Source organism: Rattus norvegicus, chromosome 7, assembly GCF_036323735.1.
Source record: "Rattus norvegicus strain BN/NHsdMcwi chromosome 7, GRCr8, whole genome shotgun sequence".
NCBI lineage: Eukaryota > Metazoa > Chordata > Mammalia > Rodentia > Muridae > Rattus > Rattus norvegicus.
In genome coordinates, this window is record NC_086025.1 from 45579168 (window position 1) to 45604204 (window position 25037).

Consider the following 25037-nt stretch of genomic DNA (forward strand, 5'->3'; position numbering starts at 1 on the left):
CCTGGGGAAGATTTAGCAATGCATAATGAAGAATGGAAGGCAAACTAGGAACAGATTGTAACTATACACAAAGACGCCTGTCTTTACATTATCTAAGGAGCCGCTTTGATGCTCTGAATGTAAACAACAAACGTTAGAAGATCCTGGCTAGGAAAATGCAGACGTGGAAACAGATTCCTAAAGCCCATGAAATTGTGAGAGATGCTACCCTACGGATTGAGGTTCGTTGAAACAATTACTTCCCTAAAGTGTTTAGAGGAAGGTAAAATAGTCATAGTAACAGTCGCGCTGCTGCCATCAGCTAGTCTTCTGTAAGATTTGGGGGGTAGAAATGGTTCACATAGTTAACAGCCATCAGAGTTACAGATACACCTAAAAGTGGGTAGAGAGAGCTATCTATGCTGCTTATAGTCACAGCCAGGTAGGAGACGTGTCTGTAGTCCCAGTGTCTGTAGTCACAGTCTGTGCTGCCCATTAGGCAGGATCTGTGCTGCAAGCCATGTAAGCACAGTGCCAAGCAGAGCTCCCATCGCCTGCTTCGAGAGAATCCTGTAGGAAGATTTGTAGCACACGAATAGAAGGATAAGCAGAGGAAGAGTTTTTCGTCTCTGTTATTAAAGGTTTTTTATAACATGGCTGATTGATTTAATAATTAGGGGAAATGCCATCTTGTTGTTCAAAAGCTACCCAAGTCTATTATTTTTGTTGAAACATGCAATAGAGCGTTCTCATCATTGAATGTTGTTGTTTAGATGACTTGCTAGAGTTTTGTCCTGAGATCTGGTGACAGGACACACTGACCACAGCTGAAGTACTTGTCATGGACTCATGAGACTTCAGGGTGATTTAAATTCAAGAAGAGTGAAATTTCATTTGTATTTTCTTCCTGTGTGTTGTGTGGCACTTGTGTGTGGATGTACACAGAGGCCCAGGAGAGGACCTCTCCTAGGTTCCCTGTGTCATTCTGACCTCAAAGCTAGGCGACGGCCAGCAAACCTGTAATGTGAGGTGCGTTCTCCCACAGAGATGCCATGTGTGGTGCAGTAGGTGCCCAGGAAGCAGGTAAAAAGCTGGGCCAAGGGGAGAACAGGAAGAGCCTCAGTGTGGGTTACTTGCCTTCTCAATTTGGTGCATCTTGGTGACGCATTATCAAGCATGTACTGGATTCTTCACTTTTGTTTTTAATTTGCTAGCAGGGGTGGGGTGGGAATGGTCTTTGGTTACTAAGGGAAAGGGTGGTCGTCAGTTATTAGGAGAGGGGGTGGCACAAAGGACAAGGTAGCTGAGGTGCTGGGTCTCAGAAGATGGGACTAAGCACAGACAGAAGCACACCCAGTGTTCAGAGAGCTCATGGCAACCAGCCCTTTCCTCAGTCCACATGGGCTCTCCATCTGTACACACTTGTGACCTAGGGTTCTGACCTTAAGCTCCATGCTATATGATATATCAGTGCTCAGGGACGTTGGCTGTTTAGATGTGGAGAATGAGCCTCGTGGATGCTAACAGAGCAGAAGACCACAGTGAGACTACTCATTCATTCTCCACGGATTGATTGATTTCTGCCTGCCTGCCTGCCTGCCTGCCTGCCTGCCTGCCTGCCTGCCTTCTTTCTGTTTTTCAAGACATGGTTTCTCTGTGTAGCCTTGGCTGTCCTGGAACTTGCTTTGTAGATCCACCCGCGTCTACCTCCTGAGAGCTGGGTTTAAAGGTGTGCGCCAAAAGTGCCCGGGCCTCACCCTGACTCTCTTTCTCTCACTTCCTAGCCTCATCTGTCCATGAGGGTTGACAATGCTTCAAGTACACTGCTGTTGTACTGGGAGAGTATTTATTCCTCATGTTGATCGAAAAGAAGTCTTAAGGAATGCAATGATTAACACCTTTCATTTACAGTTTAAAAGTAATCATAAATAAAATGGTGACAGTTGTTCCCTTTCTCACACTCGCGCCCTGTAGTCTTCTGAGCTGCTTTGTTACCCAGCAGTTCCAGAGCAACCATGCTGGAGGACTTTACTATCCTGAGTCTGCTTTTACTCTTGAATGTTGTTGGTTTTCACTAAACATGATAGTCTCTGTTGGTTTAAGAAAAGTTTTTAACCCTTAAACTCCTTAGAGTCTTTTCCCCATTAGGATTAATGGGCAGTTTTGTGCCACATACTGGGTTTCTTTTGTTGATGGTGATTTTTTTTTCTTTACCTAGGATTTATGTTTTATTTTCTGAACTCAAATTATTGATTTTGTTTCTTAGTCTTTCCATTTTTATTCTCTTGTTCATTTGTACTTAATTATTATTCCTGCCCCCACCCCCAACTTCCCCAAATTTTGGTCGTATATTGCTGTTTCAAGTCCTATAACACCTTTCTGTTCAGACTTCTCTCTCTCTCTCTCTCTCTCTCTCTCTCTCTCTCTCTCTCCCTCTCTCTCTCTCTCTCTCTCTCTCTCTTTTTGGGGGGGGGGGGGACCGGACCCAGGGCCTTGCGCTTGCTAGGCAAGCGCTCTACCACTGAGCCAAATCCGCAACCCTTATACCAGTCTTTAAATTACTGCTTGTTCCAGAGCCTTCCTACACTCCCATGTGAAAATATTCTCTATATTCTCACAGGCAGTGTGAAGGTAGATGACCTTATTACTAACACATACACACACACACACACACACACACACACACACACACCCCTACCTTCTTTACTGAACTATAATTTCTGTGCTTATAGTGTTGCCCTTTGCAGAATGCCCCTGCTTAAGGCAACCCTGGGTCTCCATGTGGAATGAACGGCAGGGACCAACTGAGCCATATCCTTGCCATGTGTAATTAGACCTTTGAGAGGAGATATGCTGCTCTGGGGGAGAATATGACGGAGACTGTTCTTCCTTTCAGTGCTTAGATGAGTACGAAGATGACGAAGCAGGACAGAAGGAACGGAAGCGAGAGGATGCTATCACACAGCAGAACACCATCCAGAATGAAGCTGCGAGCCTCCCAGATCCAGGAACCTCCTACCTGCCCCAGGTGAGCATTGAAAACGACCGGGGAAGGCCCAGGCTATTTAGATGGCTCTTGATCATTTCCTGTGGGGTTAACCACTGATCTCCTGCTGTCCAACTCCTTACTGACCCATCCCTGAGAAAAAGACTATTATTGACTGACTGGGTTTAGGTAACATCGGTTGTAAAAATAACCAAGAAAAATGGTAATTTTCTTGTTACAAAAAGTAAGAATTAAATGGTTGAGCAGAGTGTCCCGTTCTGTCCTAGGCTGACTTTTGGATCATAACTGCATAGAGTAAAGAGAGTGACCTGGTTTCTCCCACCAGCTGTTGAGACGGGATACAGTATTATACACAGTGCAGTGCTGTCAACAGTGTCATGTTAAGAGTTCCCAGAAACACTTGCATTTCTGTGTAGTTTAAAATATTTTGGGAGGGCTGGAGAGATGGCTCAGTGGTTAAGAGCACTGTCTGCTCTTCCAGAGTTCCTAGATTCAATTCTCAGCAACCACGTGGTGGCTCACAACTGTCCGTAACTCCAGTTCTAGGGAATCTGACACCCTCACACACCAATGCATGTAATGTCATAAAGTATAAATACTTTCTAAAAGTACTTCTGGAAGTAAAACCTAATTCAGTTTTACTTTAGTTGCTCACTTTGACTATGAAACAAATCACTCCATAGATTATTTTTTCTTGCTTCTAAGGACAGAATCCATGGTCCTGATGTGTCTCCTGTCTTTGGAATCAGTTATGTGAAGTGTGTCTTGAAATATTATTGCTATAATTTGTCCCAGCCTTGATATTTTTTGTGACCTTTTAAGTCTGCCTGTCTATCCTTCCACTCCCCGCTCTCCCTACCTCTCCCGTCTTCCCTCTCCTCCTCTCTTCCCAGCCCTTCTATTTCTCTCTCCACACTTGTTTATTCCTGCACAGGTCAAAAGATACGTAGCTCACCCCAGATGATGTCCACTTCTGTTTGAGACAGGCCTTTTCGGTGTCCTAGTATTTGCCAAGTAGACTAGGCTGGATCGTGGACTAGGATTATAAGCATGTACCACCATACCCACCTTATTCATTTTGGAGAACAGGGTCTTGCTATGTAGCCTAGGCTAGCCTTGAACTTGCCATGTAACCCCAGGTTGGCCTCAAAGTCGTGATCCTCCTGTCTCTGCCTTTCCAGTGCTATCATCACAGATGCTATCCCAAGATCATGTCCTTTCAGAGTTCCAGTCTCTTTCCCTTCCTTCCTCCCCTCCTTCCCCTCCCCTCCCATCCATTCCCCCGTAGCAAGGATGGCCTTGAACCTCTGCTCTTCCTTCCTCACAGCTGAGCACTAGTCTGCAGGTGTGCAACACCACGCCCAGCTTGTGCTGTGCTGGTAATTGACCGTAGGCCTTCAGGCTTGGTAAGCCAGCAGTCTACCAGTTGAGCCACATCTCCAGCCCCTAGCTTGATTTTCTGCATTAATTTTATGATTACATGACTTTATAAGGCATCAGAGGACTGCACACAGTCTTAACTGACAAAAGGATTAAATACATACTGTCCTTGCGTTTTAGTGCTGGGAAGGGACATCATGGCCCCGGCAACTCGTATAAAGGCAACCATTTAACTGGGGCTGACTTACAGCTTCAGAGGTTTAGTCCATCATCTTCTTGGCAGAAACCAGGGTGGTATGTGGGCAGACATGGTGCTGAAGGAACTGAGAGTCCTACATCTTGATCCACAGGCAGCAGAAGAGACCGTGTGCCACACTGGGTGTAGCTTGAGCAAAGGAGACTCAACACAATCCCCCACAGTGACACACTTCCTCCAGCAAGGTCACGCCCACTTCAATAAGGCCACACCTCCTAATAGTACCACAGCCTATGGGCCAAGCACTCACAAAGGAGTCTATGGGGGAGGCCTATTCAGACCACCACACACACATTTGCTCTTCTGCACCATTCCAGAGACATGTGACGGAGGGAGGCAGACTGACCTGAGGTGGCTAAGAAACACAGATACAAACTTCTCTCTTCCCAAAGGCTGAAGTCACTGACACAGAGATTCAGTGATGAGGTTCATCTTCCCCCTCAGTCCTCCAAGTTGCTATTACTGTGATGACCATCGTGGCTCTGTGGAAAACAGAGCCTGTTACAATACTAACAGCACTGTTGCTCTCAACAGTTTGTGCTGGTCATAAAACATAAAGTACCTCTGTACTTTGTGTTTAATAAAATTGAAATTAAACCTGACCTTCTTTCAATGGTGGCTTCCCAACAGTTTGGGAAGGTTTAACTCACTGTGGTGTGATGGAGAAAATACACCATTTTAATTGACAGTCTAGACCTGGTTTTCAGTCCTCGCGCTTCTGCTCTGGACAGTTTGAGAAGGGAAGCATACTAACATAAATAACCTCAGACAATGTCTGTAGACAGAGGCTGATTTCTTTCTGTAGGAAAAGGCTGTCTGCTGCAGCCTACTTGTTTCCAGTGTGTGCACACCAGCATGGACTTCTGGCTGAGCTGGCCCTCCAAGAGCTTGCTGCCCCAACACATCTGTCTTCGTTTAACTATTCTGAGCCCTTCCCAGGCATACACTTTGTTTCTTCAGTTTCTGTCTGTCTATTTGTTTTGTTAGTAATTGGGATTAAAGGTTGGTCGCTTGCTGGTGACCTTGGCTTCAAATGTATTTTGCCAGGCTGTTTGCTTAGCATGAGAGTGGCGCTAAGTCCTCTCCATGGGCCCCTAATCACCTCATCAGAGGTGTCAGGGAGAACTGGAAATGCTGTCCCCTTAGTTGATATCTCTCTGAGCTACAGTCTTAATTCACTGTCCCCGTTACTCCTAAAGAATAGTTATTTACCACACCAGCATCTTCGGGAGTGGTGTGGGGGAGACGGGAGCGAGAAGGACAGTCTTAACATCATTGGTTTTATTTTAATAGACACAGAGAAAGGCTTAGCATTGTCACCAAATCTGAGCCACTCAGGGAAGCGGGTCTTTTGAAACGAGGGCTGCAAATACAGTCTGGGTTTGGCTTTGTGAGTGGTTAGAATATTTTATTTCTGGTTTAATTTTTTTTTTCTTTTTTCTTTTTTTTCGGAGCTGGGGACCGAACCCAGGCCTTGCGCTTGCTAGGCAAGTGCTCTACCGCTGAGCTAAATCCCCAACCCCCTGGTTTAATTTTTTAATGTAGCCCATATGATGGCAATTGAAAATGAAGATTCAGATGCTCTTATTTTTAGATAATGGCTGCATACAGCTTTTAAATATGGTCCTGCTTGCTGTTTAAGTGATCATTTTCTGATTTAATTACATTTAGAAAATGATAGAACATTTAAAAAGGTGCAAAATGTGGTTGATAGATTCCTTTATGGCCTGCTGTTTTCTATAAACTCTTAGATCTTACCCTTTTAATTTTTGAAGGTATATGATCACATAGCCCAAAATTTAAAAGGCATAACAACAGTGTGGGGTTTATGTCAGTATTTCTTTTCTACATGTAGCTACCAATGAAAGCTGTCTCTGTCAGTTCATCTGTCCATCTATATACATCCACCCATCCATCCAGCGGCCTCTTTTGGGGTATGAAATGCTCTTCAAAAACAGCATGCTCGCTAGAGGCTTGTCCCACAGCAGTGCTTGGTTGTTCTGTTGGTGGGTACATGATTCAGTGGCATTGATGGGATATAGTTTCTAGTCCGAAAGGAGCCCTGTCTTTGACTACTACGAAATAAGCAGCTATGCCCTCTTCCCATGAAGCTCTGCTTCGCCACAGGCCGATAGCATGGAGCCCGCCCACCAGGGGCCCAAACTTCCAGAATGGTATGAGTTTAAGTCCAGGGCCTCTGGAGTTGTCAGGTATTTGTCACATTTATGAAAGGCCACCTAACACTGTTGTCCCTGAAGTATTGTGTCTGGGCTATTTATATCACACTCTTTCAACTGACACTGTAGACAGACTTCTGCAGTAGTCCACACGGGGCATCTGCATTGCTTTTCACAGATGCAGAATATTCCATTTTTGACTCCTCTAAAGTTGCTTCTCTTACCTTTTTTTCCTGTTAAAAACAATGCAGAATATAGTGGAAAACCCTGAAGCCTTGAATACATTACTTTGCACATACATCATAAAATCCTAGTGCGGGAAGTACTCCGTGTGTGTTTGGGTTTTCCTTCCTTCCTTCCTTCCTTCCTTCCTTCCTTCCTTCCTTCCTCCCTCCCTCCCTCCTCCTCCTCCCTTCTTCCTCCTCCCTTCCTCCTCCTCCTCCCTTCTTCCTCCTCCCTTCTTCCTCCTCCCTTCCTCCTCCTCCCTTTCTCCTCCTCCTCCTCCTCTTCCTCTTCCTCCTCCTCCTCCTCCTCCTCCTCCTCTTCCTCTTCCTCTTCCTCCTCCTCCTCCTCCTCTTCCTCTTCCTCTTCCTCTTCCTCTTCCTCCTCCTCCTCCTCCTCCTCCTCCTCCTCCTCTTCTTCTTCTTCTTTTGAGCTAAGCTTTCTCTGTGTAGCCCTGGCTGGCTGGGACTCACTCTGTAGGCTTGTCTGGCCCAGAACTCAGTAATTCACCTGCCTCTGCCTCCCAAGGGCTGGAATTAAAGGTGTGGGCCAGCACCACCCAGCTTATGTTTGGAGTTTTCATATTCCTTAAATAACCTTTGTAGATGCTTTAGTGTGAACTTTTTTATTTTTGATATTTAAAAATTTCAAGTCAAGTATGGTTGCAAGGGTTGGTAGTCCCAGCACACTGGGGATTCAGGGCCAGTCTCCATACAGACCGTTAGAAGCTGGCCTAGAAAACACTGGACTCTGCCCTAAAGCTAGCAAACAAACAATACAATGAACCCATTTTCAGTAACAGAATTTTCTTTCTAAACATTTAATTAGCACAAATTAGCCATTAATGCTAATCATCAGTGGTTAAAGTCTTCTACTCTCATAAGTAACAGTGATGACAGCTGTATGTATTGAACCATTTGTTTTGAATTCTTTGCTTTGAATAGATTCAGAGAAAAGCTTTTGGGTTGAAAATGCACACAGCATTTCCAAGATTAAAAGGGGGGAAAAGTACCCAGCTGCAACCACCTAAGTCACTTGCAGGATTTACCTGTTTCTCCTCAGTGTCATCTCCTGAGTGGACATTAGTAATTTTTACTCCCAGTCTCAGCTCACTGAAAAGTCACAAGGTTCAAAGTCAGCTCACATTCAGACCTCATTTGTCCCAAGGCAGAGCAGAGGAATCTAGTTCATAATGGCCGACCGCTGCACTTGCTCGTGACTCTCCTCAACCTGAACCTCTGTAGCCTTTCCCGACCTTTCCCTTTCCTGATCTGCTTGAGGATTTCTAAAGACTACAGAGGAAAAGATGACAGAGGAATTGGCCGACATTTTGGGTTGTGCCCTGTTTACTTACAGGAAGCCGGAGTGTGTAAAAAGCAGAGAAAGTCTCCATCAAAACTGCTGGTAGCAGGTAGGGTTGAACCTGATCCTGGTTGTGGAAGTCCTAGGGACTGTGTAACGAGATCCTTTGAAACCCCAGGTCTCCTACAGCAGATTGAAAGTCTACCGTTCTGTGGTAATCTTCCTTGCAAGGGTAGTGTCCGCTGCTGCTTCAGGGATACTGTGCAGAGCTGCAAAGACTCGGCAAAGCACAAACTGGTTTCTGTAAGTTTAGTAAAACCCTTGCTTTGTGGGAATCTCATGAACACAGTCCTCACAAGCAGAGGTGGTGGAGATCCTGTGGTAAACAGATGGGAATAAATGTGAAATAAAATCAGAGAAATACAAGCCCCGGAAGGCTAGTTCACATATAGAGGGCACTTGTCAAGTTCAGCAGGACTCACCGCTAGTTACTGACCAAGGTCCCTCACTATAAAGTCAGTAAGCTCCTTTGCGTGGGACTCTTTGGTGGCCATGGCAGTGAGATTTCTAGCTAGGAATTCTAGGGAAGAAGTTTACATGTTTGTAGCGTTCTAGTCATATGTGGAGGAACCGTGAACACACACCCCACCCCACCCCCAATTATAAAAGAATCATGTTGTGCTTACACGGGTAGCTCGAGTTTTCAAATCTGTTCTCCCCTGTTTTTCCCCTCAGGAGATAAGCGTGCTTTTATAAATAGAGAATCTGTTTTCCTTAATTACTGCATAAAAGCAAACACTGGCCTTCTTCATTTCAGACGGTGCCTTTTTAATAACAGAGGGAAAAGGAATGTCTCAAACATTTGTTGGCCAAGGTTTTGCTGTTCTCTCTGTATGCTGACACCAAGGCAAGGGAAGTTAACGTCACATTAGCCACCACAGGGGACGCCTGCACAAGTAGCTCAGAATTCTTTCTGTTCCTGGGGTCAAGCCCACCCAGACACTCCTAGATCGTGTCACCTGCTTATTTTTACCACTAGTAACTTCCCAAGGGCTTGGGGTTTTATTGTTATAGTTGGTTTTAATTTTCTTTTCTGTATCATCAGATTGTTAGGAAAGTGATTTCTCTAGATTCTGGGACGCGGGCGGGGGACAAGCTTCCAGAAGCTCATATTTTACTTAAGAAACAAGGAATAAAAAATGAGACAGTGAGATAAGGCCATCAACCTTTGGTGGCTTATACTGTTTTAGCGAGACTATATGGGAATAGTTAGTACATATGGGAGAAGTTGATAAAGATTTTTATATCCCACCAACTTTACATGGCAAACCTGCTGTGCCGGTGACTCTGCCCACTTCTGCTGGGTAATCCCACAGTACAATGGGCATTGCTGCTGCTTCCTGTTAGGCATGGCAAGAAACCTGAACCTCGGGTCTCGGCTGCCCAGTGGCATGTCTGGTTGGAAGATTGGAAGGTGGCTTAGTTGTTCCTCCTGACAGAGCGCTGGACTCTTGCCCAGGTTGCTATGCCTATGCTGGGTTGTCAGCCGAAGTCAGTCTTCAGTGTCTGCTGTAGAACTGGTCACTTTAGGAAGTGAGCTCATTCCTTCACTTTAATGGGACCTGAGATTACTGAATTATATAAACCTCCTGGACTTAATGCTATTATCACTTTTAGAAGGGCTCATCACTGAAGTTTGATGATAGCCCAGACTGATCACAGTTACTGCCTACTTATTTGCACAGTAATTGTCCACCCTTATAGTTAATATTAATGTTCAGAAATCTGTTTCTTTTTTATGTTTGTGGCTTAGGCTCATTGCAGTATGTACTTTTCCTATGTCTTATTTTTAGCTATACTCTTTTTATTTGTGTATGTGTGCATTGAAGTGCCAACGGAGGCCAGAAAAGGGCGTCCACTCCCCTGGAACCCGGATTATATGGGTGGTTATGAGCTGCCATTTGGGTGCTGAGATTTGGACTCGGGCCAGCAGGAGCAGCCAGTGCTCTGGAACTGAGCCGCCTCTCCAGCCCACTGTTAGTTTGTTTTTGTTTTTTGAAGCAGGGTCTCCCCGTGTATTCCTGCCTGGTTTCAGACTCACAGAGATCCTTCTGTCTCGACTTTCTGATGCTGGGATTACCAGGCCAATCCAGTTTGGGAGGAAGAGGGGTTGATTTTTTTATTTTGTTTTTTGTTTTGTTTTAATGAGAACATAATAAAAGCCAGGGTGATAGTGTTAAGCCTATAATGATTGTCAGGTTGGAGAGGTTCCTACGAAGCCGACAGAGTGCTTACCTAGCATTCTCCAGTCCGTGGGCCTGAGCCTCTGCTGGAGTCAGGGTGTGTGTGCGGTGCACATAATCAATGCTGAAACTCAGAAGTGGACACAGAAAGACCAGTTGATCAAGGCCTTGTGAGTGCACGGCATCAGGTCCACAGCTAATTCCAAGCCAGCCTTGTAGATGTGAAACCCTAACTAGAAAAGGAAGGAAGGAAGGAAGGAAGGAAGGAAGGAAGGAAGGAAGGAAATAATGTTTTGAGTGCTTTTCTAAGCTTTTAAACTATTTCTGGCTGGAGGGATGACTCAGCCATTAAGGGCTAAGCTCGTAACCAAATATTTCAGTATTCAACTTTAAAACACGGTTGGTTTGGGCTGAAAAGCCAGGTTCTTTTTGTTGGATCAGCAGTGTGCTGTGCTAAGTGTGGTTGCGCTCCATAGTTGGGGGCAGGCACTGTTCTGTCTCCCTGCAGGCTCTCGCTGTGTACTGACACGCGTGTTGTGTACTGACATGTGTGCACAGCTGCTGATTTCTCATATTTTGCTTTACAGGACCCGTCGAGAACAGTCCCAGGCAGATACAAAAGGTAAGAACCTCTGTGTTGTAACGTGAAGGCTCAAGGATAGTTCCTCTCCCACACGGACTGAATTAACTAGAGCTGCTTCAAATAATTTGTCAAAGCAAAAAACTCAGAACTTTAATATTACATTCTCTAAAATAAGAAATTCCTGGGGCTGGAGAGATGGCTCAGCTCTGGCTGCTCTTCCAGAGGTCCTGAGTTCAATTCCCGCCAACCACAGCGGGGCTCACAACGGTTTCTGACTGTAGTCCCATTTGATTGTATTCCTTTGAGATCTTCAGGTATGTATACATTGCAGACAGAACATCCATATGTATAGAATACATGCTTAAATAAATCTTAAAAAAGAAAAGAGGAAGAAATTCCCTCATAGTCGAGTTGTAGCGCCTGTCAACCGTGCTTGTCTCGGACCTGCGGTGACCCGGGTAATGACAGAATGCCATAAGCTAGTTGGCTTAAACAGGTTTATTTTCTCAAGTTTGTAGGGGCCTGGAGTTGGTGACTAGAACCAGTCTGAGGCGGGGTAGGGATGGAGGTGGTGGAGGTGGCGTTGATACGTGCTGGGACAGGAGTTGTCCCTGAGCCCTGGTTTGCAGATGCTCATCTTGCTGCGCTGTTTGTCAGAGTTGGAGTCAGCTTCTCTGTCCATCTCGCTTGGGCGCTAACCACCACGTTGTGAGGGTGTCCACTGCTAGGACCCCACGTGAACCTAATTAAGATGTGAGACAGACATTTACTGTTAATAACTCTGAGCTTTAATACCAAGGAAGCACAAGTAAAATGTACTATTTTTATTTTTTATCTCTATTATTTGTGATGGGGGAAGGAGGGGAGGGCTGTGTGGGAGGAGTTGAACAAGTGTGCCTAGCATCCAGGCCCATAGAAAACACTCTGTGGGCTGGAGCTTATATGTCCGTGTCTGTCTTTATGTATGATGAAACACTTCTCTAATAAGCACCGAGTAGCTTCTGTGTACCAGGTAAAATAACCCAAATAGAATAGATTTTCTTTTGCCAGACCATGGCCAAATTAGCTTTGACTTGACTTTTTGTTTTTTGTTTTTGTTTTTGTTTTTTTCAGGCAGGGTTTCTTTTTGTAGCCCCGGCTGTCCTGGAACTGTAGACTTGATTTACTTTGAACTCACAGAGATCTGCCTGCCTCTGCCTCCCAAGTTCTGGGATTAAAGTCATATGTCACCATAGCCCTGTGTCATATTTCCAAATTAAAAAAAAAATTGCCATTGTATTTTTGTTGTTTGGAAAACAAAGATAAAATTTGATAATCTATCACCTATGTTATATAAACTTAATACTAGTTAAAATGTAAATTTTTGTTTTCGAAGTGAATTAAATGAGGGAATACCTAGGGTTTGTTAGTTTAGGTTTTTTGTTGGGGGACGTGGGTAGGGAGGTGGCCCGGCAGTTTAGAATGAGGGTGACCTTTACAGAGGGTTAGGATTTGACTTCCCATATCGTATCAGGCAGCTCACAGCTGCTGGTGGCTCTATCACCCTCTTCTGGCCTCTGTGAACAGTGCATTTATACCTGTACACACACACCACACAGGGACACACACACAACAGTAACAAAACTGAACAGTCCTCCCAACAGCGGTTACACAGTTGCCATTTTGTTAAATTAGTAAGAAGTTGTTTCCCATGGTATATTTTATTTTTAAGGTTTGAAAGTCATTGTTTTCTTTGTGACTTGTTCAAGCAGGAGGCTTGTTACTTTTCAGCTTTCAGAGATTTAGCCCAGTTTATTATTGCTAAGCATACTTTTAAATAGCCAGAGCACCTGAGAGGACCAAGGAAATGGCAAGTTTGCGGCTAGCCTGAGCTAATAGTGAGATCCTGCTTAAATGAGTAAATATTGAAATTTAAATTTGTAATAGTTCTTTTATTGAGCTGTAATGGTTCCATTTTAATATAGTCTAAGAAGCTCAATACAGAGCCCAGACTCATATCTGAAATTATCCATTCTTTATCTCCCAGGGTTATCTTACACGGTCTGTCAACAGTTCATTACTCTCCCTACTCTGTCAGCAAGTTGTAGCATCGATCAGAGAATGGGTGCTTCTTGACGAGGGTGTCTCTTGACAAATGGGGATGACAGAAATGAGGAATGGCCTAAGAGATAAAACATCGGTATCACACGTTAGACATGGTTTTCTATAAATTAAATGACTTGTACAGACACACAGATGGTAATAACTCTGAAGACTCTCTCGGGATTTCAAGTCTCTGGCCCAGTGTGCACTTCCCTCTCACTAATTACACTGTTTTCTCTTACAAACGTCAAGAATGCAGGGTGGCTATCAGTGCTTCTGAAGTGTGGGGGACCCTCATTCATCTAGAAAGCCCCATACATGCTATTTTTCATTTTTAATCGCAGCCGTTTGGAGATGGGGCCCATGACATTTCTGACACTCAGTTTAGGAAGGATGGATCGGCGTCGGGCGGTTCGGGTTTTCTTTCCCCAGTGTGTAATTCTGTCTGTGTTTACTTGGTGAGGTTTCTAGTGCATTGGTTAAACTTTGGAGAACGAGAAGGTGAGTCCTTAAGGACTTGTCGAGGGTGGGAGACCAGGCTGTCCTTCACCTGTACTTGGGTTCCCAGGGCTAAAGTCGGGTGGCCAGGCAAGTGCAGCATCACAGTACGAAACCTGCAGATGCCTTCCCTTCCACCTTCCCGGGATGCTGAGACGAGACATGCAGGCGTGTGTGGTGAGAGGGTTTGCCCACTGGGCCATCCTATAGGCCCTGTTTTTTGCCTTTTCAAGCAATGTGTGTGTGTGTTTCTTAATGAAAATGTGCTAAGTATAGAAAGTTGGCAATTCATAAAACATAATCTAAACCAAACACTATTGCTACTAGTTTTATTTTTTATTGCTGATTGATTTTTTTTAAGTGGCTTTTCATCTCATATAGATGCAGTAGGTATGCAGTTATCTACACGTCCTCTCAACTCCTCCGTGTAACATGGGTGTCTGCAACTGAATTTTTAGTTGAATAAGCTATGGCTGCTCTCAGCTGGGTCATCTCTGTCTCTTCAACATAGGCAGCGAGGGAGTCCACAGAGAACCCCACTGCCTCTGGTTTGGGAAGCCACAGTTGCATTTTTACTTGAGGAAAGTGTGACCATAATTCTTTTTCTTGAAGGCCAACATTCTCTTTAGTGTCAGCCCCTCTGATGTAAACCCTGCTTTGGAGAGGCAGTTCGCCTTAGGGGACAGACTTACCCTTTCTCAGAATTCGTGCTCTATGTGCATATAAAATGACACCCACAGGGATTGGGGATTTAGCTCAGTGGTAGAACACTTGCCTAGCAAGCGCAAGGCCCTGGGTTCGATCCCCAGCTCCGAAAAAAAGAAAAAAGAAAAAAATGACACCCACTTTCCGATTCGTAGGAACACGTAAAGCACAGTCAGGTGTCTGCTGCCTTCATCTATCCGTAGCTCCGTGTGAACAGCAGCCTGCCTTCCCTGTGGGAGGTGTAACTTCCACTCCTCCCCACCCTCCTCCTCCTCCTCACACTCCACAGTGACTCATGTGCTACATGTAATTCTTGTGATGCCAGCCTCCATAAACATCCGTCACCGTTGTATATTAAAATGCCATATTTGTGTATTTCTAGAATCTTTAACATGTTCGGTGCTGTGGGAATGTTTCTCTTCAGTTCTTTTCCCCATATTTAATGTGTCACCAATGTAGTTTTTGAGATTATGTCCTGAGCTCCATTTTCTCTATCCTTCTGTTTGTGTTGAGTGGTTTGGTATCACGGACGCACTGGTTTCCACGAGCATACACTAAAGTCCAGGAGGCTTCCCTCTGGGCACATGCCTTAATAAACTAAATCTATGCCTTTGTTTGTGTGGGAAGAATTCTGCTATATAACATTTGATTTGAGATACTCCGAACACACTCTTTTATTTTTGTTAATTTAATTTTGTGTATGCCTGTGCATGTGTACCACCACATGCATGCTGGTGCCAGCAAAGGTCAGGAGGGGGCATGAGGCTTAGATGGTGGGAACCAAACCTGGGTCCTCTATAAGACTCTACCTCAACAAGTGCTCTATACCACTGAGCCATCCCACAAGCCCCTGAACAAATACTCTTAAATGTGTCCATTTCAGAGTATAGAAGAGATGCAGGGATAAATTGATATTAGTGGCATCCTGTTAGCTCACCTGGTCCTCTCTGCACCAGCAGTCACCATGTAAGCACGGGATGAAGAAGCTGAACAGGGATGTGCTAAGAAAACCGTTGAATGAAAAAGTGATATGGAAAGATAGTCAGTCCTTTGAGATGGGGCTGGGGTCCCTTAGAGAAAAGCACTTCCCTTTTAAGATCTTCCCCGTACTTTCCTTTTGCGGCCATCACTGGGTCACAGCTGCCAAAATGAAGTTCTGTCCCTTTGTGACTTTTGACCAAAGCAAGAACCGCAAATGGCATTGCCATGCACCTTCTCACATTTGGAGGAAGATCATGTCTCCTCTTTCTAGAGAACCGAGACAGAAATACAGTGTTTGCTCTATGCCCATTGTAAAGGATGATGACGTTCAGGTTGTCTGAGGACACTACAAAGGCCAGCAGATTGGCAAAGTGGTCCAAGTGTACAGGAAGAAATGCACCGTGTACACTGAAGGAGCCCAGCGAGAGGAGGCTAATGGTACAACTGTCCATGTGGGCATCCACCCCAGCCAGGTGGATATCACCAGGCTAAAGCTGGACAAGATGATCCTGGAGAGGAAAGCCAAGTCCCGACAAGTAGGACAGGAGAAGGGCAAATACAAGGAAGAAACAATCGAGAAGAGGCAAGGGTAGAGACATCGCATGCACGGCTTTCATTAAAGACTGCTTAAGGTTTTTTTTAAAAGATCTTCCCTGTAGGGACTGGAGAGATGGCTCAGAGGTTAAGAGCACTGACTGCTCTTCTAGAGGACCTGGGCTCAATTCCCAACACCCAAGTGTCTGTAACTGCAGTTGGGGGGGATCCAACACCCACACATAGACATAGAAGTGGGTAAAACACCAGTGTGCACAAAATAAAAATAAAATTGTAAAAAAATCTTTCCTGCTTCTTACAGTGAGTATGTGTCCCAGCTTTAATAAAAAGGCCGGGTGCTGGTTTTGGATCTTCATTGTGTGGGCTTGTACTTAATGGAAAGGGAAAAGTGCTTCCAGCAGGTCGTGGGACACAGCAGGGTGGCGAAGGCTAGGAGTGTGGAGGCCAGTCTTGTACTTACTGGTTACTTAGGAAGGTCGTGATCCGTCCAACACCTCTGACTGTTTGATACCCATTGTTTCCTAGGACTTTACCCATGAGTCTTGTATTTCATCTCACTGCTGAGCTTTAAAATGTCTGTATTAGTGGGAAATTCCTCTGACTGTAATCTCTTAATGCCGCCAATCTCATTCTCATGATAGCTTTAGAATAACAGTGTTATTTTCCTGAACGTAGCAGCGTCCTCTCGTCTTTCCACAGAAGATGTGAAAATTCCCAGAAGGGAAGAAACTTCCAGTAAAGGGTGGTAATTTATCTACGATAATATTGCTTATTATTTTCCCTTTACTGAACATCATACTTAATATCCCTGTGGCTGAGAGCAGACAGTTTTCTCATTGGATCTTAGGTTTGTGTTAACATTCCTAACTAGAACATCACAAACTTTTAGAGTTCATGAAACAGTTTTTTATCCTGAATATTTTCCATTGTGCATAGCCAGCCTACGGAAAACAATTCTGTTTTAGAATAAAGAGCTAAATTGGGCAGCAAAATGAAGTAACATGGCCCTGAGTGATTCTGGCCCGCTCTTTCTGACCTACTGTGTATGGGGCCAAAGGTCGGACTTCACTTTCAGTCAGGCTTTGCCTTCACACATGCATAGGGTTTTATTTATGTATTGACATTCCTAACGTTCGAGGGTCTTACAGCTAATCAGTGAAACTTCTCGCTTTTGTCATTTTTAGTTGATGTTTATATGTTCATATTTATAGGCATGTAACAATTTACTGCATGTGCATAGTATAATAAATTAGAGCCCTTGGAATGTCCATCCCTTATGTTTATCCTCAGCCTACTTAGGATTCTCTGAACTCAAAGTATATCATAAACTATTGTGGACTGGATTCCCATGCTATCATCAGGAACATCCTACAAATACTTCTGTGTGACTATATTCTGTATACATTATGTAACCTTCATATCCCTTCCCCTTCCTAGATCTCTATTCTCCTATGATCACTGAGATCAACCTTTGTACCAGCTTACTGTGCCTTTTACCTAATGTATCTTTCATTTCTCCACAAAGGACACACGTTTGTTTTTCTTACACTGAGTAATACACTTTTTTTTTCAAAATTATTTATTATTTATTTTATGTATATGAGACACTGTTGCTGTCTTCAGACACTCCAGAAGAGGGCATTAGATCCCATTACAGATGGTTGTGAGCCACCATGTGGTTGCTGAGAATTGAATCCTGGACCTCTGGAAGAGCAGCTAGTGCTCTTAACCACTGAGCCATCTCTCCAGTCCTGAGTAATGCACTCTTATGTGGCTATGCTGCATTTTCTTTCTTTTTTTTTTTTCTTTTTTTTTTTTTTTTTTTTCTCGGAGCTGGGGACCGAACCCAGGGCCTTGTGCTCGCTAAGCAAGCGCTCTACCGCTGAGCTAAATCCCCAACCCCTTTCTTTTTTTTTTGATCAGAGTTCTTTGATAGTTTCATGCATCGTACATACACACACACACACACACACACACACACACACACACACACACACAATTATTTCATTGCTACTCCATAACTGGTTTTGCTACTGTTATGAATCATAATGAAAATACCTGGTATGCAGGATATCTGGAATGTGACTCCTGTGAAAGAGTCCTTCAACCTCAAGGGGTTATGACCCACAGGTTGAGAACTGCTGTTCTAGGTGTTATTCAGTTGTTCTATCAGATATGTGCTCTCTTGTAACCGTGAGCTTTCTAACCCAGCCTCTTTGTTCTCTACAATAACAACTCTGAGACTGAATTAGTTCATGAGTAAATGCCCTAAGCTTGGGCTCGTTCCCTGGCCAGCTCACAGCTTATTTCATCCATTCTATTCTGCGAGTGCCATATGACTGGTTTCCTCTTCTTAGTTTCAAGTGACTGTCTCCATCAACATTTGGAGTGAATCTCTTTCCACGCCTGACTCTATCCCAGAATCCTCTCTCCCTGCTGGAACTCCCACCTCCTTCTTCCTGCTTAAGCTAATAATAGGCTGGCAGCTTTTTATTGACAGGTGATGCTTCCACACAGTGCACAAGAGGGTCTCTGTATACTCCCTTATGTTTCCATGCCTTCTGTGTTCCTGTGTGTTGCCTGTCCAGCTGCTGTGCTGCCTCCTTTCAATTTTATGTAGTAGGTTCTCCAGAGGGAGATGTTTCCTTTATATGAATTTGGGGGTCATTTTAGATAGATGCCATGGCTTTGGTTATCAGTGTAGCCTCCGTATGAGTCTTTTCTGTTATAGTCGTCATTGCCTGGGCTGTCTTAACTGCAGGTATTTGTGGAGGCAGTAGTGGTGGACATGGGCTCCAGGACTGTGGGGACGCAGGCCCTGCTGCAAGGCATGCTGCAAGGCAGGCTGCAAGGCTGGGATGCTGTTTGCAGAGGGGCATGCAAACTCGAGTGTTGGTAGTAGTGGCAGTAGCCATGATGCTGAGGAAGAGGGCGATGGAGGGACCCATCCCTCTGTCACTGCAGAAGTAAACGCTGGTGGCACCAAGCTCTCGGTCACTGTGATTTGTAATGCTTCAGGATGCAGCGCAGCAGTGATCAGAAGTCATGGTGATCCCCCTGGCAATGGGCAGAGACCCCTTGGTGGTGGTGGTGGTGCTCTTATATTGGTCAGAGGCAGAGCAGTTGGCAGTCCTTTGTCCTTTCTAGCTTGAGGCCTGGCTTGGTGGCCAACGCTGCCTTATGCCTGGGACACACAGAAATCAAATCTAGGCAGTGCAGGACAGGAGGAGGAAGATAGACAGACATCTATATTCCACCGTGCCTCGTGGTGTGGACACCAGCAGACTTGCCCTCCACCCCTCAGCTCAGGGTGGAGCTGCCTACCACACAGTGCAGCACAGGAGGAGGAAGACAGATGGGCAGACGGTCATGCCACACACAGGCCTGCCCTCTGATGCACACTACAGGCGGGCTGTGGGCACCTACTTATCAGAGGATGTCACCCAGGGGCCTGTCAACCTGTGGCCAGCCTGCAGCAGGAGCCACCACAATGTGTGAGTGTGTGGTGGACAGAAGGGAGAGAGAGAGAAGTGGAACAGCTTGAACCTTATGAAGAGAGATTCAGGGTGGAGAGGAGGAGCCTGCTGTGAGTGGCCAGCCCTGCCACCGGGTGAGGTCCCTATTGTAGCCAAATTGTAGTACAAACAAATTAAGCTTACCCCACTAGCTTACAAATAAACGTGACTGTGGTTATTTTCTTTGGTTTTGGGTGGGGGCGGTGAGGGTGGGTCACTCCTAATTTACTCTTCTAACTGCAGGCCTGGCTACCCCCTCCAGCAGTGTACCCCTTTACTTGCTGTCTCTCCTGACCATGTGCTCATGGTCTATCTCCCCTTCATTTTTCTTCTTCCTCTTTCTCTGGTCTCTCCTCCTCCCAGCACAGCAGGTCACTCTAAACCTGCCTCTGTCTAATCCCTCCAGTAATTGGCTGTAGCCAGTTTTATTTACCCAATAGTTTTAAATTGAGAAGCAAGGTTTGCACAACAAAGGCTTGTAAACTGGAGAAGTCATAGAATTTAGCATTACAATACATAGCAATAGACCAAACCTCTTCCAAGTCCCAGCCCTAGCTGCCCCTGAGGGCCGTGTCTGGGTCTGAGGCAAAGAAGCAGCTGCGGTCTGTGTTGATGTCTGACTCATTACCACTAGAGACCGTGGAACATCCCAGGGCAGCCACCGGGGATCATGTGGATGTCCAGGGGCTGTGCAGAACTGGCCCTGCAGCTCACAGCAATGGTGGAGAACCACGGAGTCACTCCTGGTTTGGAGTCACATTTATAGTGTACTCTACATGCTAGGTGATGCCATCCATGTCTCCATGTTGTCTCTCACTGAGGTCCTGCCCTGTCTTTCTGTCACTCCCCCTGAGGTGTTGATTTCCCTGTGAGGACAGTGCTAGCTGCCTTTGTTCAATGATCTTCCTTCCCTTTCGAGCACTTTCTTTGAAACTTGTTCTATGAGCAAATGAAACTGATAAGTTTAGTGTTTTAAGTTACCATTTCTACCTGATGTCTGTGGTCGCTTCAGAGAATGTGGGCTTTTAAAGTGTCTAAAGGACACTGCTTTTCTGTATCGTGGTGTGACTTCATCGATCCAGCCCTGCCTTGGCTTTCTTCCTGTCTCAGGGTTCTTTTTCTTTCTTTGTATTCAGCACATTGATTAGTAATCAACTCTCAGAATTTATTTACTTTCTCTTCTCTCTCTTGTGCTAGGGAAAAGTAACCAGCAGCTGTTAGTTTAGATACCCAAGAAGCACGCTAAGCTCAGCATGTTCAAAAGTAAGAGTTGAACAGTAGCCATCAGTGGTAAACATGCATACTTACTCTTGCTGAAGCCAGCCAGACTCTGGCACTGAGAACTGGGGCCTCCGGCTACAACTGCTTTCTTATTCATTTTTCCTCTCATTATCTCACCTGGCTCTGCAGCCCTGACTGAGATGAACTGAAGTCTATTCAATGTGCCGCCATCACCACCACCATCACCACATCCTCCTTGGGTGATTACAGCAGCCTAACCTAACTGCTGGCCATGTGCTGTCTTTGTCAGTCTATAGTGTGTTTGGTAAAAGGAGTTCTATTCCCTCTCCTGCTTTAATGGCTTCCCATTCCCCTTACTTGTTTTAGATGCTACACATTGAACTTAGGGCCATACATGGGTGAGGCAAGGGCTCTACTTCTGCACTACATTCCCAGCTCCCACTATATTCCCAGGTAATTTTCCCTTCCTAGAAATGGTTTCTCTCAGTAGCCCTGGCTGTCCTGGAGCTCACTGTGTAGAGCAGACTGGCCTCTAATCCCCCGAGACCCACTTGCCTCTCGAGTCACTGGTCTTCCTTACGTGTGAGTCCAAGTCAGTGATTTCCTAAGTGAGGGCTTGTGTAAGCTTATCTGTCAGGGTGCAAGTGTCCATTATTACCACCTCCCATCTACTTTCAATACATTTGTTTGTTTATTGCTTTGAGATGATGTTTCACTAAGCTGGCTAGGCTGGCTTCCAACTCCAGGGTCCAGGTAGGGCCTCCAATCGCAGCCTCCTCGAGGAGCCCGGAGTACAGCGCTCGCTCTCCTGTCTGGGTCATATTTACCTTTTGGTCTGCGGGTGGGGGTGGGGATGGGGATCAGAGGTGACACTTGAACAGCCAGCGCTGGGCCTGCTTATTTAGGCATTCCTTCTTGAAAGCCTTACCCAGTGGCCACTCCACACTGAAGTGTCCGGAAAGCAATATTCTTTGTCCGCTTTGTCCCTGCCGCACAGCATTGAAATTAAGACTGCTTAATGAGTTTATAAATTACGTAATTTAACGAATGATCACAAAATAGGTGAAGGCTTTGGTCAGGAACTTTACAGTGAAAAGATGACCAAAGTGCAAAAATGACCACGTGGTTGTTCATTGAGTAAGATACACAGAGTCAAATCTGTTCTCATAAACTAAACACGATTTCCAGATTATAAATAAGCTTCTTAGACATCGTCCAGATTTTACATCTTTGTGATAGCCATTAAAAACAAATATACAAATAGATCCTTCTCTGAGTTTCTGTATCATGAGTTATTAAAATAGATCTTCAGGAAGAGTTAAGCATATGTACGATTTTTAAAGATTTTTTAAAATTTAAATAGTCATTTCCTGTAAGAATAAATTTTGTAGCACAAATAAAACAATTTGGGAGGTTTTTTTCAAGCCTTTGTATACTATATTTTGGCAACACAGTTAATACTACTTTATATGATCATCATAAATCCCACAAAATAGCGAGTAAACAAACACACATTCCAAGATGAGTTTGCCATTAGAACACTGGAGACTTTTGAGTTTGGATTAGTTTGAATTCTATAAAATAGCTTTCAGGTTTCCTGCTTGCTTTTCTATCCTCTTATCTTATCTTCTGTTTACATTTATGTTTTAGCCTTATTGGGCTGCCCTGCTTCTCAGCTGCTCTCTGCACTCTGATTCCTGTATGGGTACCTCATTCTTCTGAATGTAAGTTTAAACACTGTAGCGGAGTGCGCTGAGTGCCACTGGGGCGCTGGGGCGCTGGGGCATGGCCCTGGGCAGTTTGTTGTAATCCATGACAACCTAAGTGAAGAATTCTAGAGGGAGCCTTTCGCATTCCCAAGCTGCTTTTCTGCGGTCATGTGTCCAGGTCCATGGCTAGTGCACACATCTGTGTGTGGGGTATAGACCGGCCACATCTGTATAGTGTATAGATGGGCACAAGACTGTGGAAGCTGCATGTTTGTCAGGCACAGGGAGGTTGTTAGAGCACATGGCATGTTTGTGCCAGTCACTTGGGACTCCAAAAATGTTCATTTTCATTATCCTAAGTTTCTGCTTTTTAAAATGTTCCCTAAACCTTAGGGAATTTATATTTATCTTGAATTCTAACTTACTAACAACAAGGTAGGTTTGACTGGATGTCTTAAAATATGGGCACACGTTTTTCTAGTTGTGACACCAGTAGAAAATTGAGTGGTGACAGTTAAGGTCATTCCAGAGACACCCAGGATGCATCTACACCAGTGTGGTTGAGAAACGTTATTCCTCAGTGTAGCTGAGTTCAGGGTTTAGCCATGATGCTAAAGAGGGGCGAAGTTCATAGTACATCGTTCTTGAAGAAGCATTGGCTAACGGAACAGTGTGAGCATTAAAATTTATATGTTATCTGAATGCATGTCATAAATGTGTTCCAAACAAATTGACTGAGGAAACACATTTGGCCTCAGCATAAGCAGACGTTTACGATTATCGTAATCACTGATTAGTACTCCGTGAGTCTCTTACCGGGTTCCACTTCACATTGCTGTTAAAACAGAACAGGACTGGAGGAGATGGCTCTGCCCTAAATTTCAAGGACCTGAGTTTAATCTTCAGAGCCCATGTAAAAATATTCAGCCTTGGTAGCCTGAGGCAGCCTTTGTAATCCCCATGCTGTGAGAACAGAGGCAGGGAGATCCTGGAGATGACCGACAAACTCAGCATGGTCTGTCTAGTGAGACTGTCTGTGAATGAATGAATGAATGAATGAGTGAGTGAATGTGACAGCACTTAAGGAATGACACTTAAGCTTGTCCTTTGGCCCCTATACTTGGCATTCATCACCCTAGTCCCATCTGTGCATAGGGTATAGACTGGGCAGATCTGTGTAGTGTGTAGATTAGTACGAGAGCTGTGGGAAGACTGTCAGACAGAGAAGAACTTGCATAGAATGGGGAACACATGGTTACTGACACAAGGAACAAGTTATTTTTTTAGCTTCATTGCAGATAAACACAACTTGCTGTAAAGATCGGGCGTTTTAAAGGGCTGCGTGTAGTTTGCTGTCCCGCCTTGCTCTCGAAATAATGCACTCTGATAATAACGAAGCAGTCACGCTTGAAAGACCCGGGAGCTTACGTCAGAGTGTGAGCCGTAGAGCCTTGCGCCTTGCTGTGTCAGCTGAACTCCATCCGCCGCAGTCACAGTAGCGCACTCAAGGCTTGGAGGACTAAACACTAATGCTTTAAGTCTGAAATTCCTGGAAAAAAAAAAGAAAGTTAGCTTGGTTTGATCTTATCAGTCGGGTTAATCGACTCTTGTATGCTAAGTGGTTATATGTTGGCTTTCAAAGGGAAAATTTCTGTTAGAAGTATTTGAACTTCAGGTGAACTCGGGTGTTTTTGCAAGATAAGAAAGAAGTTTGGTGGCCAGCTCTATAAATATGTGCCTTACATTTACTTGGCTGTTAGCTAGCACTCCTCAACTCCCCCTGCACACACACACACACACACACACACACATCATCATCATCATCATCATCATCCCCCATTTCTCTTTTTTAATCATCTTAACCTTTTGTGCAAAATTTTGTGAAAGAATGTCAGATGTTTTTCAGTGGCAGATACGATCAAAGAAGAAGAACAACAAAAAGCAGTTATGCAATGAAGTTCTTTAGCTTGCCTTTGTGGGCCCATAATAAAATTAGCACAATCAATGAACTAGGTGGTTGCCATGGTATTGTGTGTTTGAAAATTGCCATAGATCCCGTAAGACCAGATAAGAAGAAAAGATCTGACTGGGAACTTCCTAAGTCAGGAGCCCATTTTTCCCCTCACCACTGTGAAGAGACACCATGACCAGAACTCTTAAAAGAAACCATTTAACTGGGGGCTTGGTTACATCGCAGACGTTCAGCCCATTGTTGCCGTGCTGGTGGGAGGATGTACAGGCAGACATGGTGCTGGAGAAGGAGCTGAGAGTGCTACATCTTCATCCACAGGCAGCAGAAAGGGACTGTCACCGGGCATGAGAATATATGAGACCTCAGAGCCTGCCTCCACAATGACTCACTTCCTCTAACAAGGCCACACCTCCTAATAGTGCCCCTCCCTATGGGTCTGTAGGGACCAGTTACATTCAAACTATCACAGCTACTTTAGATTTTACAGCTATTTTGCATATAAAATATTTCAGGTGGCTACTTATGAAAGATTGAAAGTTTGTTTTGTTTCTGTTGTTTTTGTATTTGTTTTTTTGTTGTTTGGGGTTTTTTTGTTTGTTTTTTTTGTTTGTTTGTTTGTTTGTTTGTTT

At 44.6% G+C, this 25037-nt stretch overlaps 1 protein-coding gene, 1 non-coding gene and 1 pseudogene across 4 annotated transcripts in view; all 3 read left to right on the forward strand.

Annotated features, from left to right (window-relative positions):
* Pawr (pro-apoptotic WT1 regulator) overlaps nucleotides 1–25037 on the forward strand; it is an 80013-nt gene that overhangs the window by 47688 nt on the left and 7288 nt on the right. For all 3 annotated transcript variants that reach the window (XM_006241317.5, XM_039079857.2, NM_033485.3), the window contains 2 exons: nucleotides 2876–3007; nucleotides 11154–11188. In XM_006241317.5, coding sequence (XP_006241379.1) covers nucleotides 2876–3007; nucleotides 11154–11188 — 167 coding nt within the window. The remainder of the gene's footprint in view (nucleotides 1–2875; nucleotides 3008–11153; nucleotides 11189–25037) is intronic.
* Nucleotides 11195–24259, forward strand: Rpl26-ps10 (ribosomal protein L26, pseudogene 10; annotated as a pseudogene).
* Nucleotides 19023–19167, forward strand: LOC120093977 (small nucleolar RNA SNORA48). Its single transcript, XR_005487685.1, has one exon. It is a non-coding gene; the product is annotated as a small nucleolar RNA SNORA48 (small nucleolar RNA).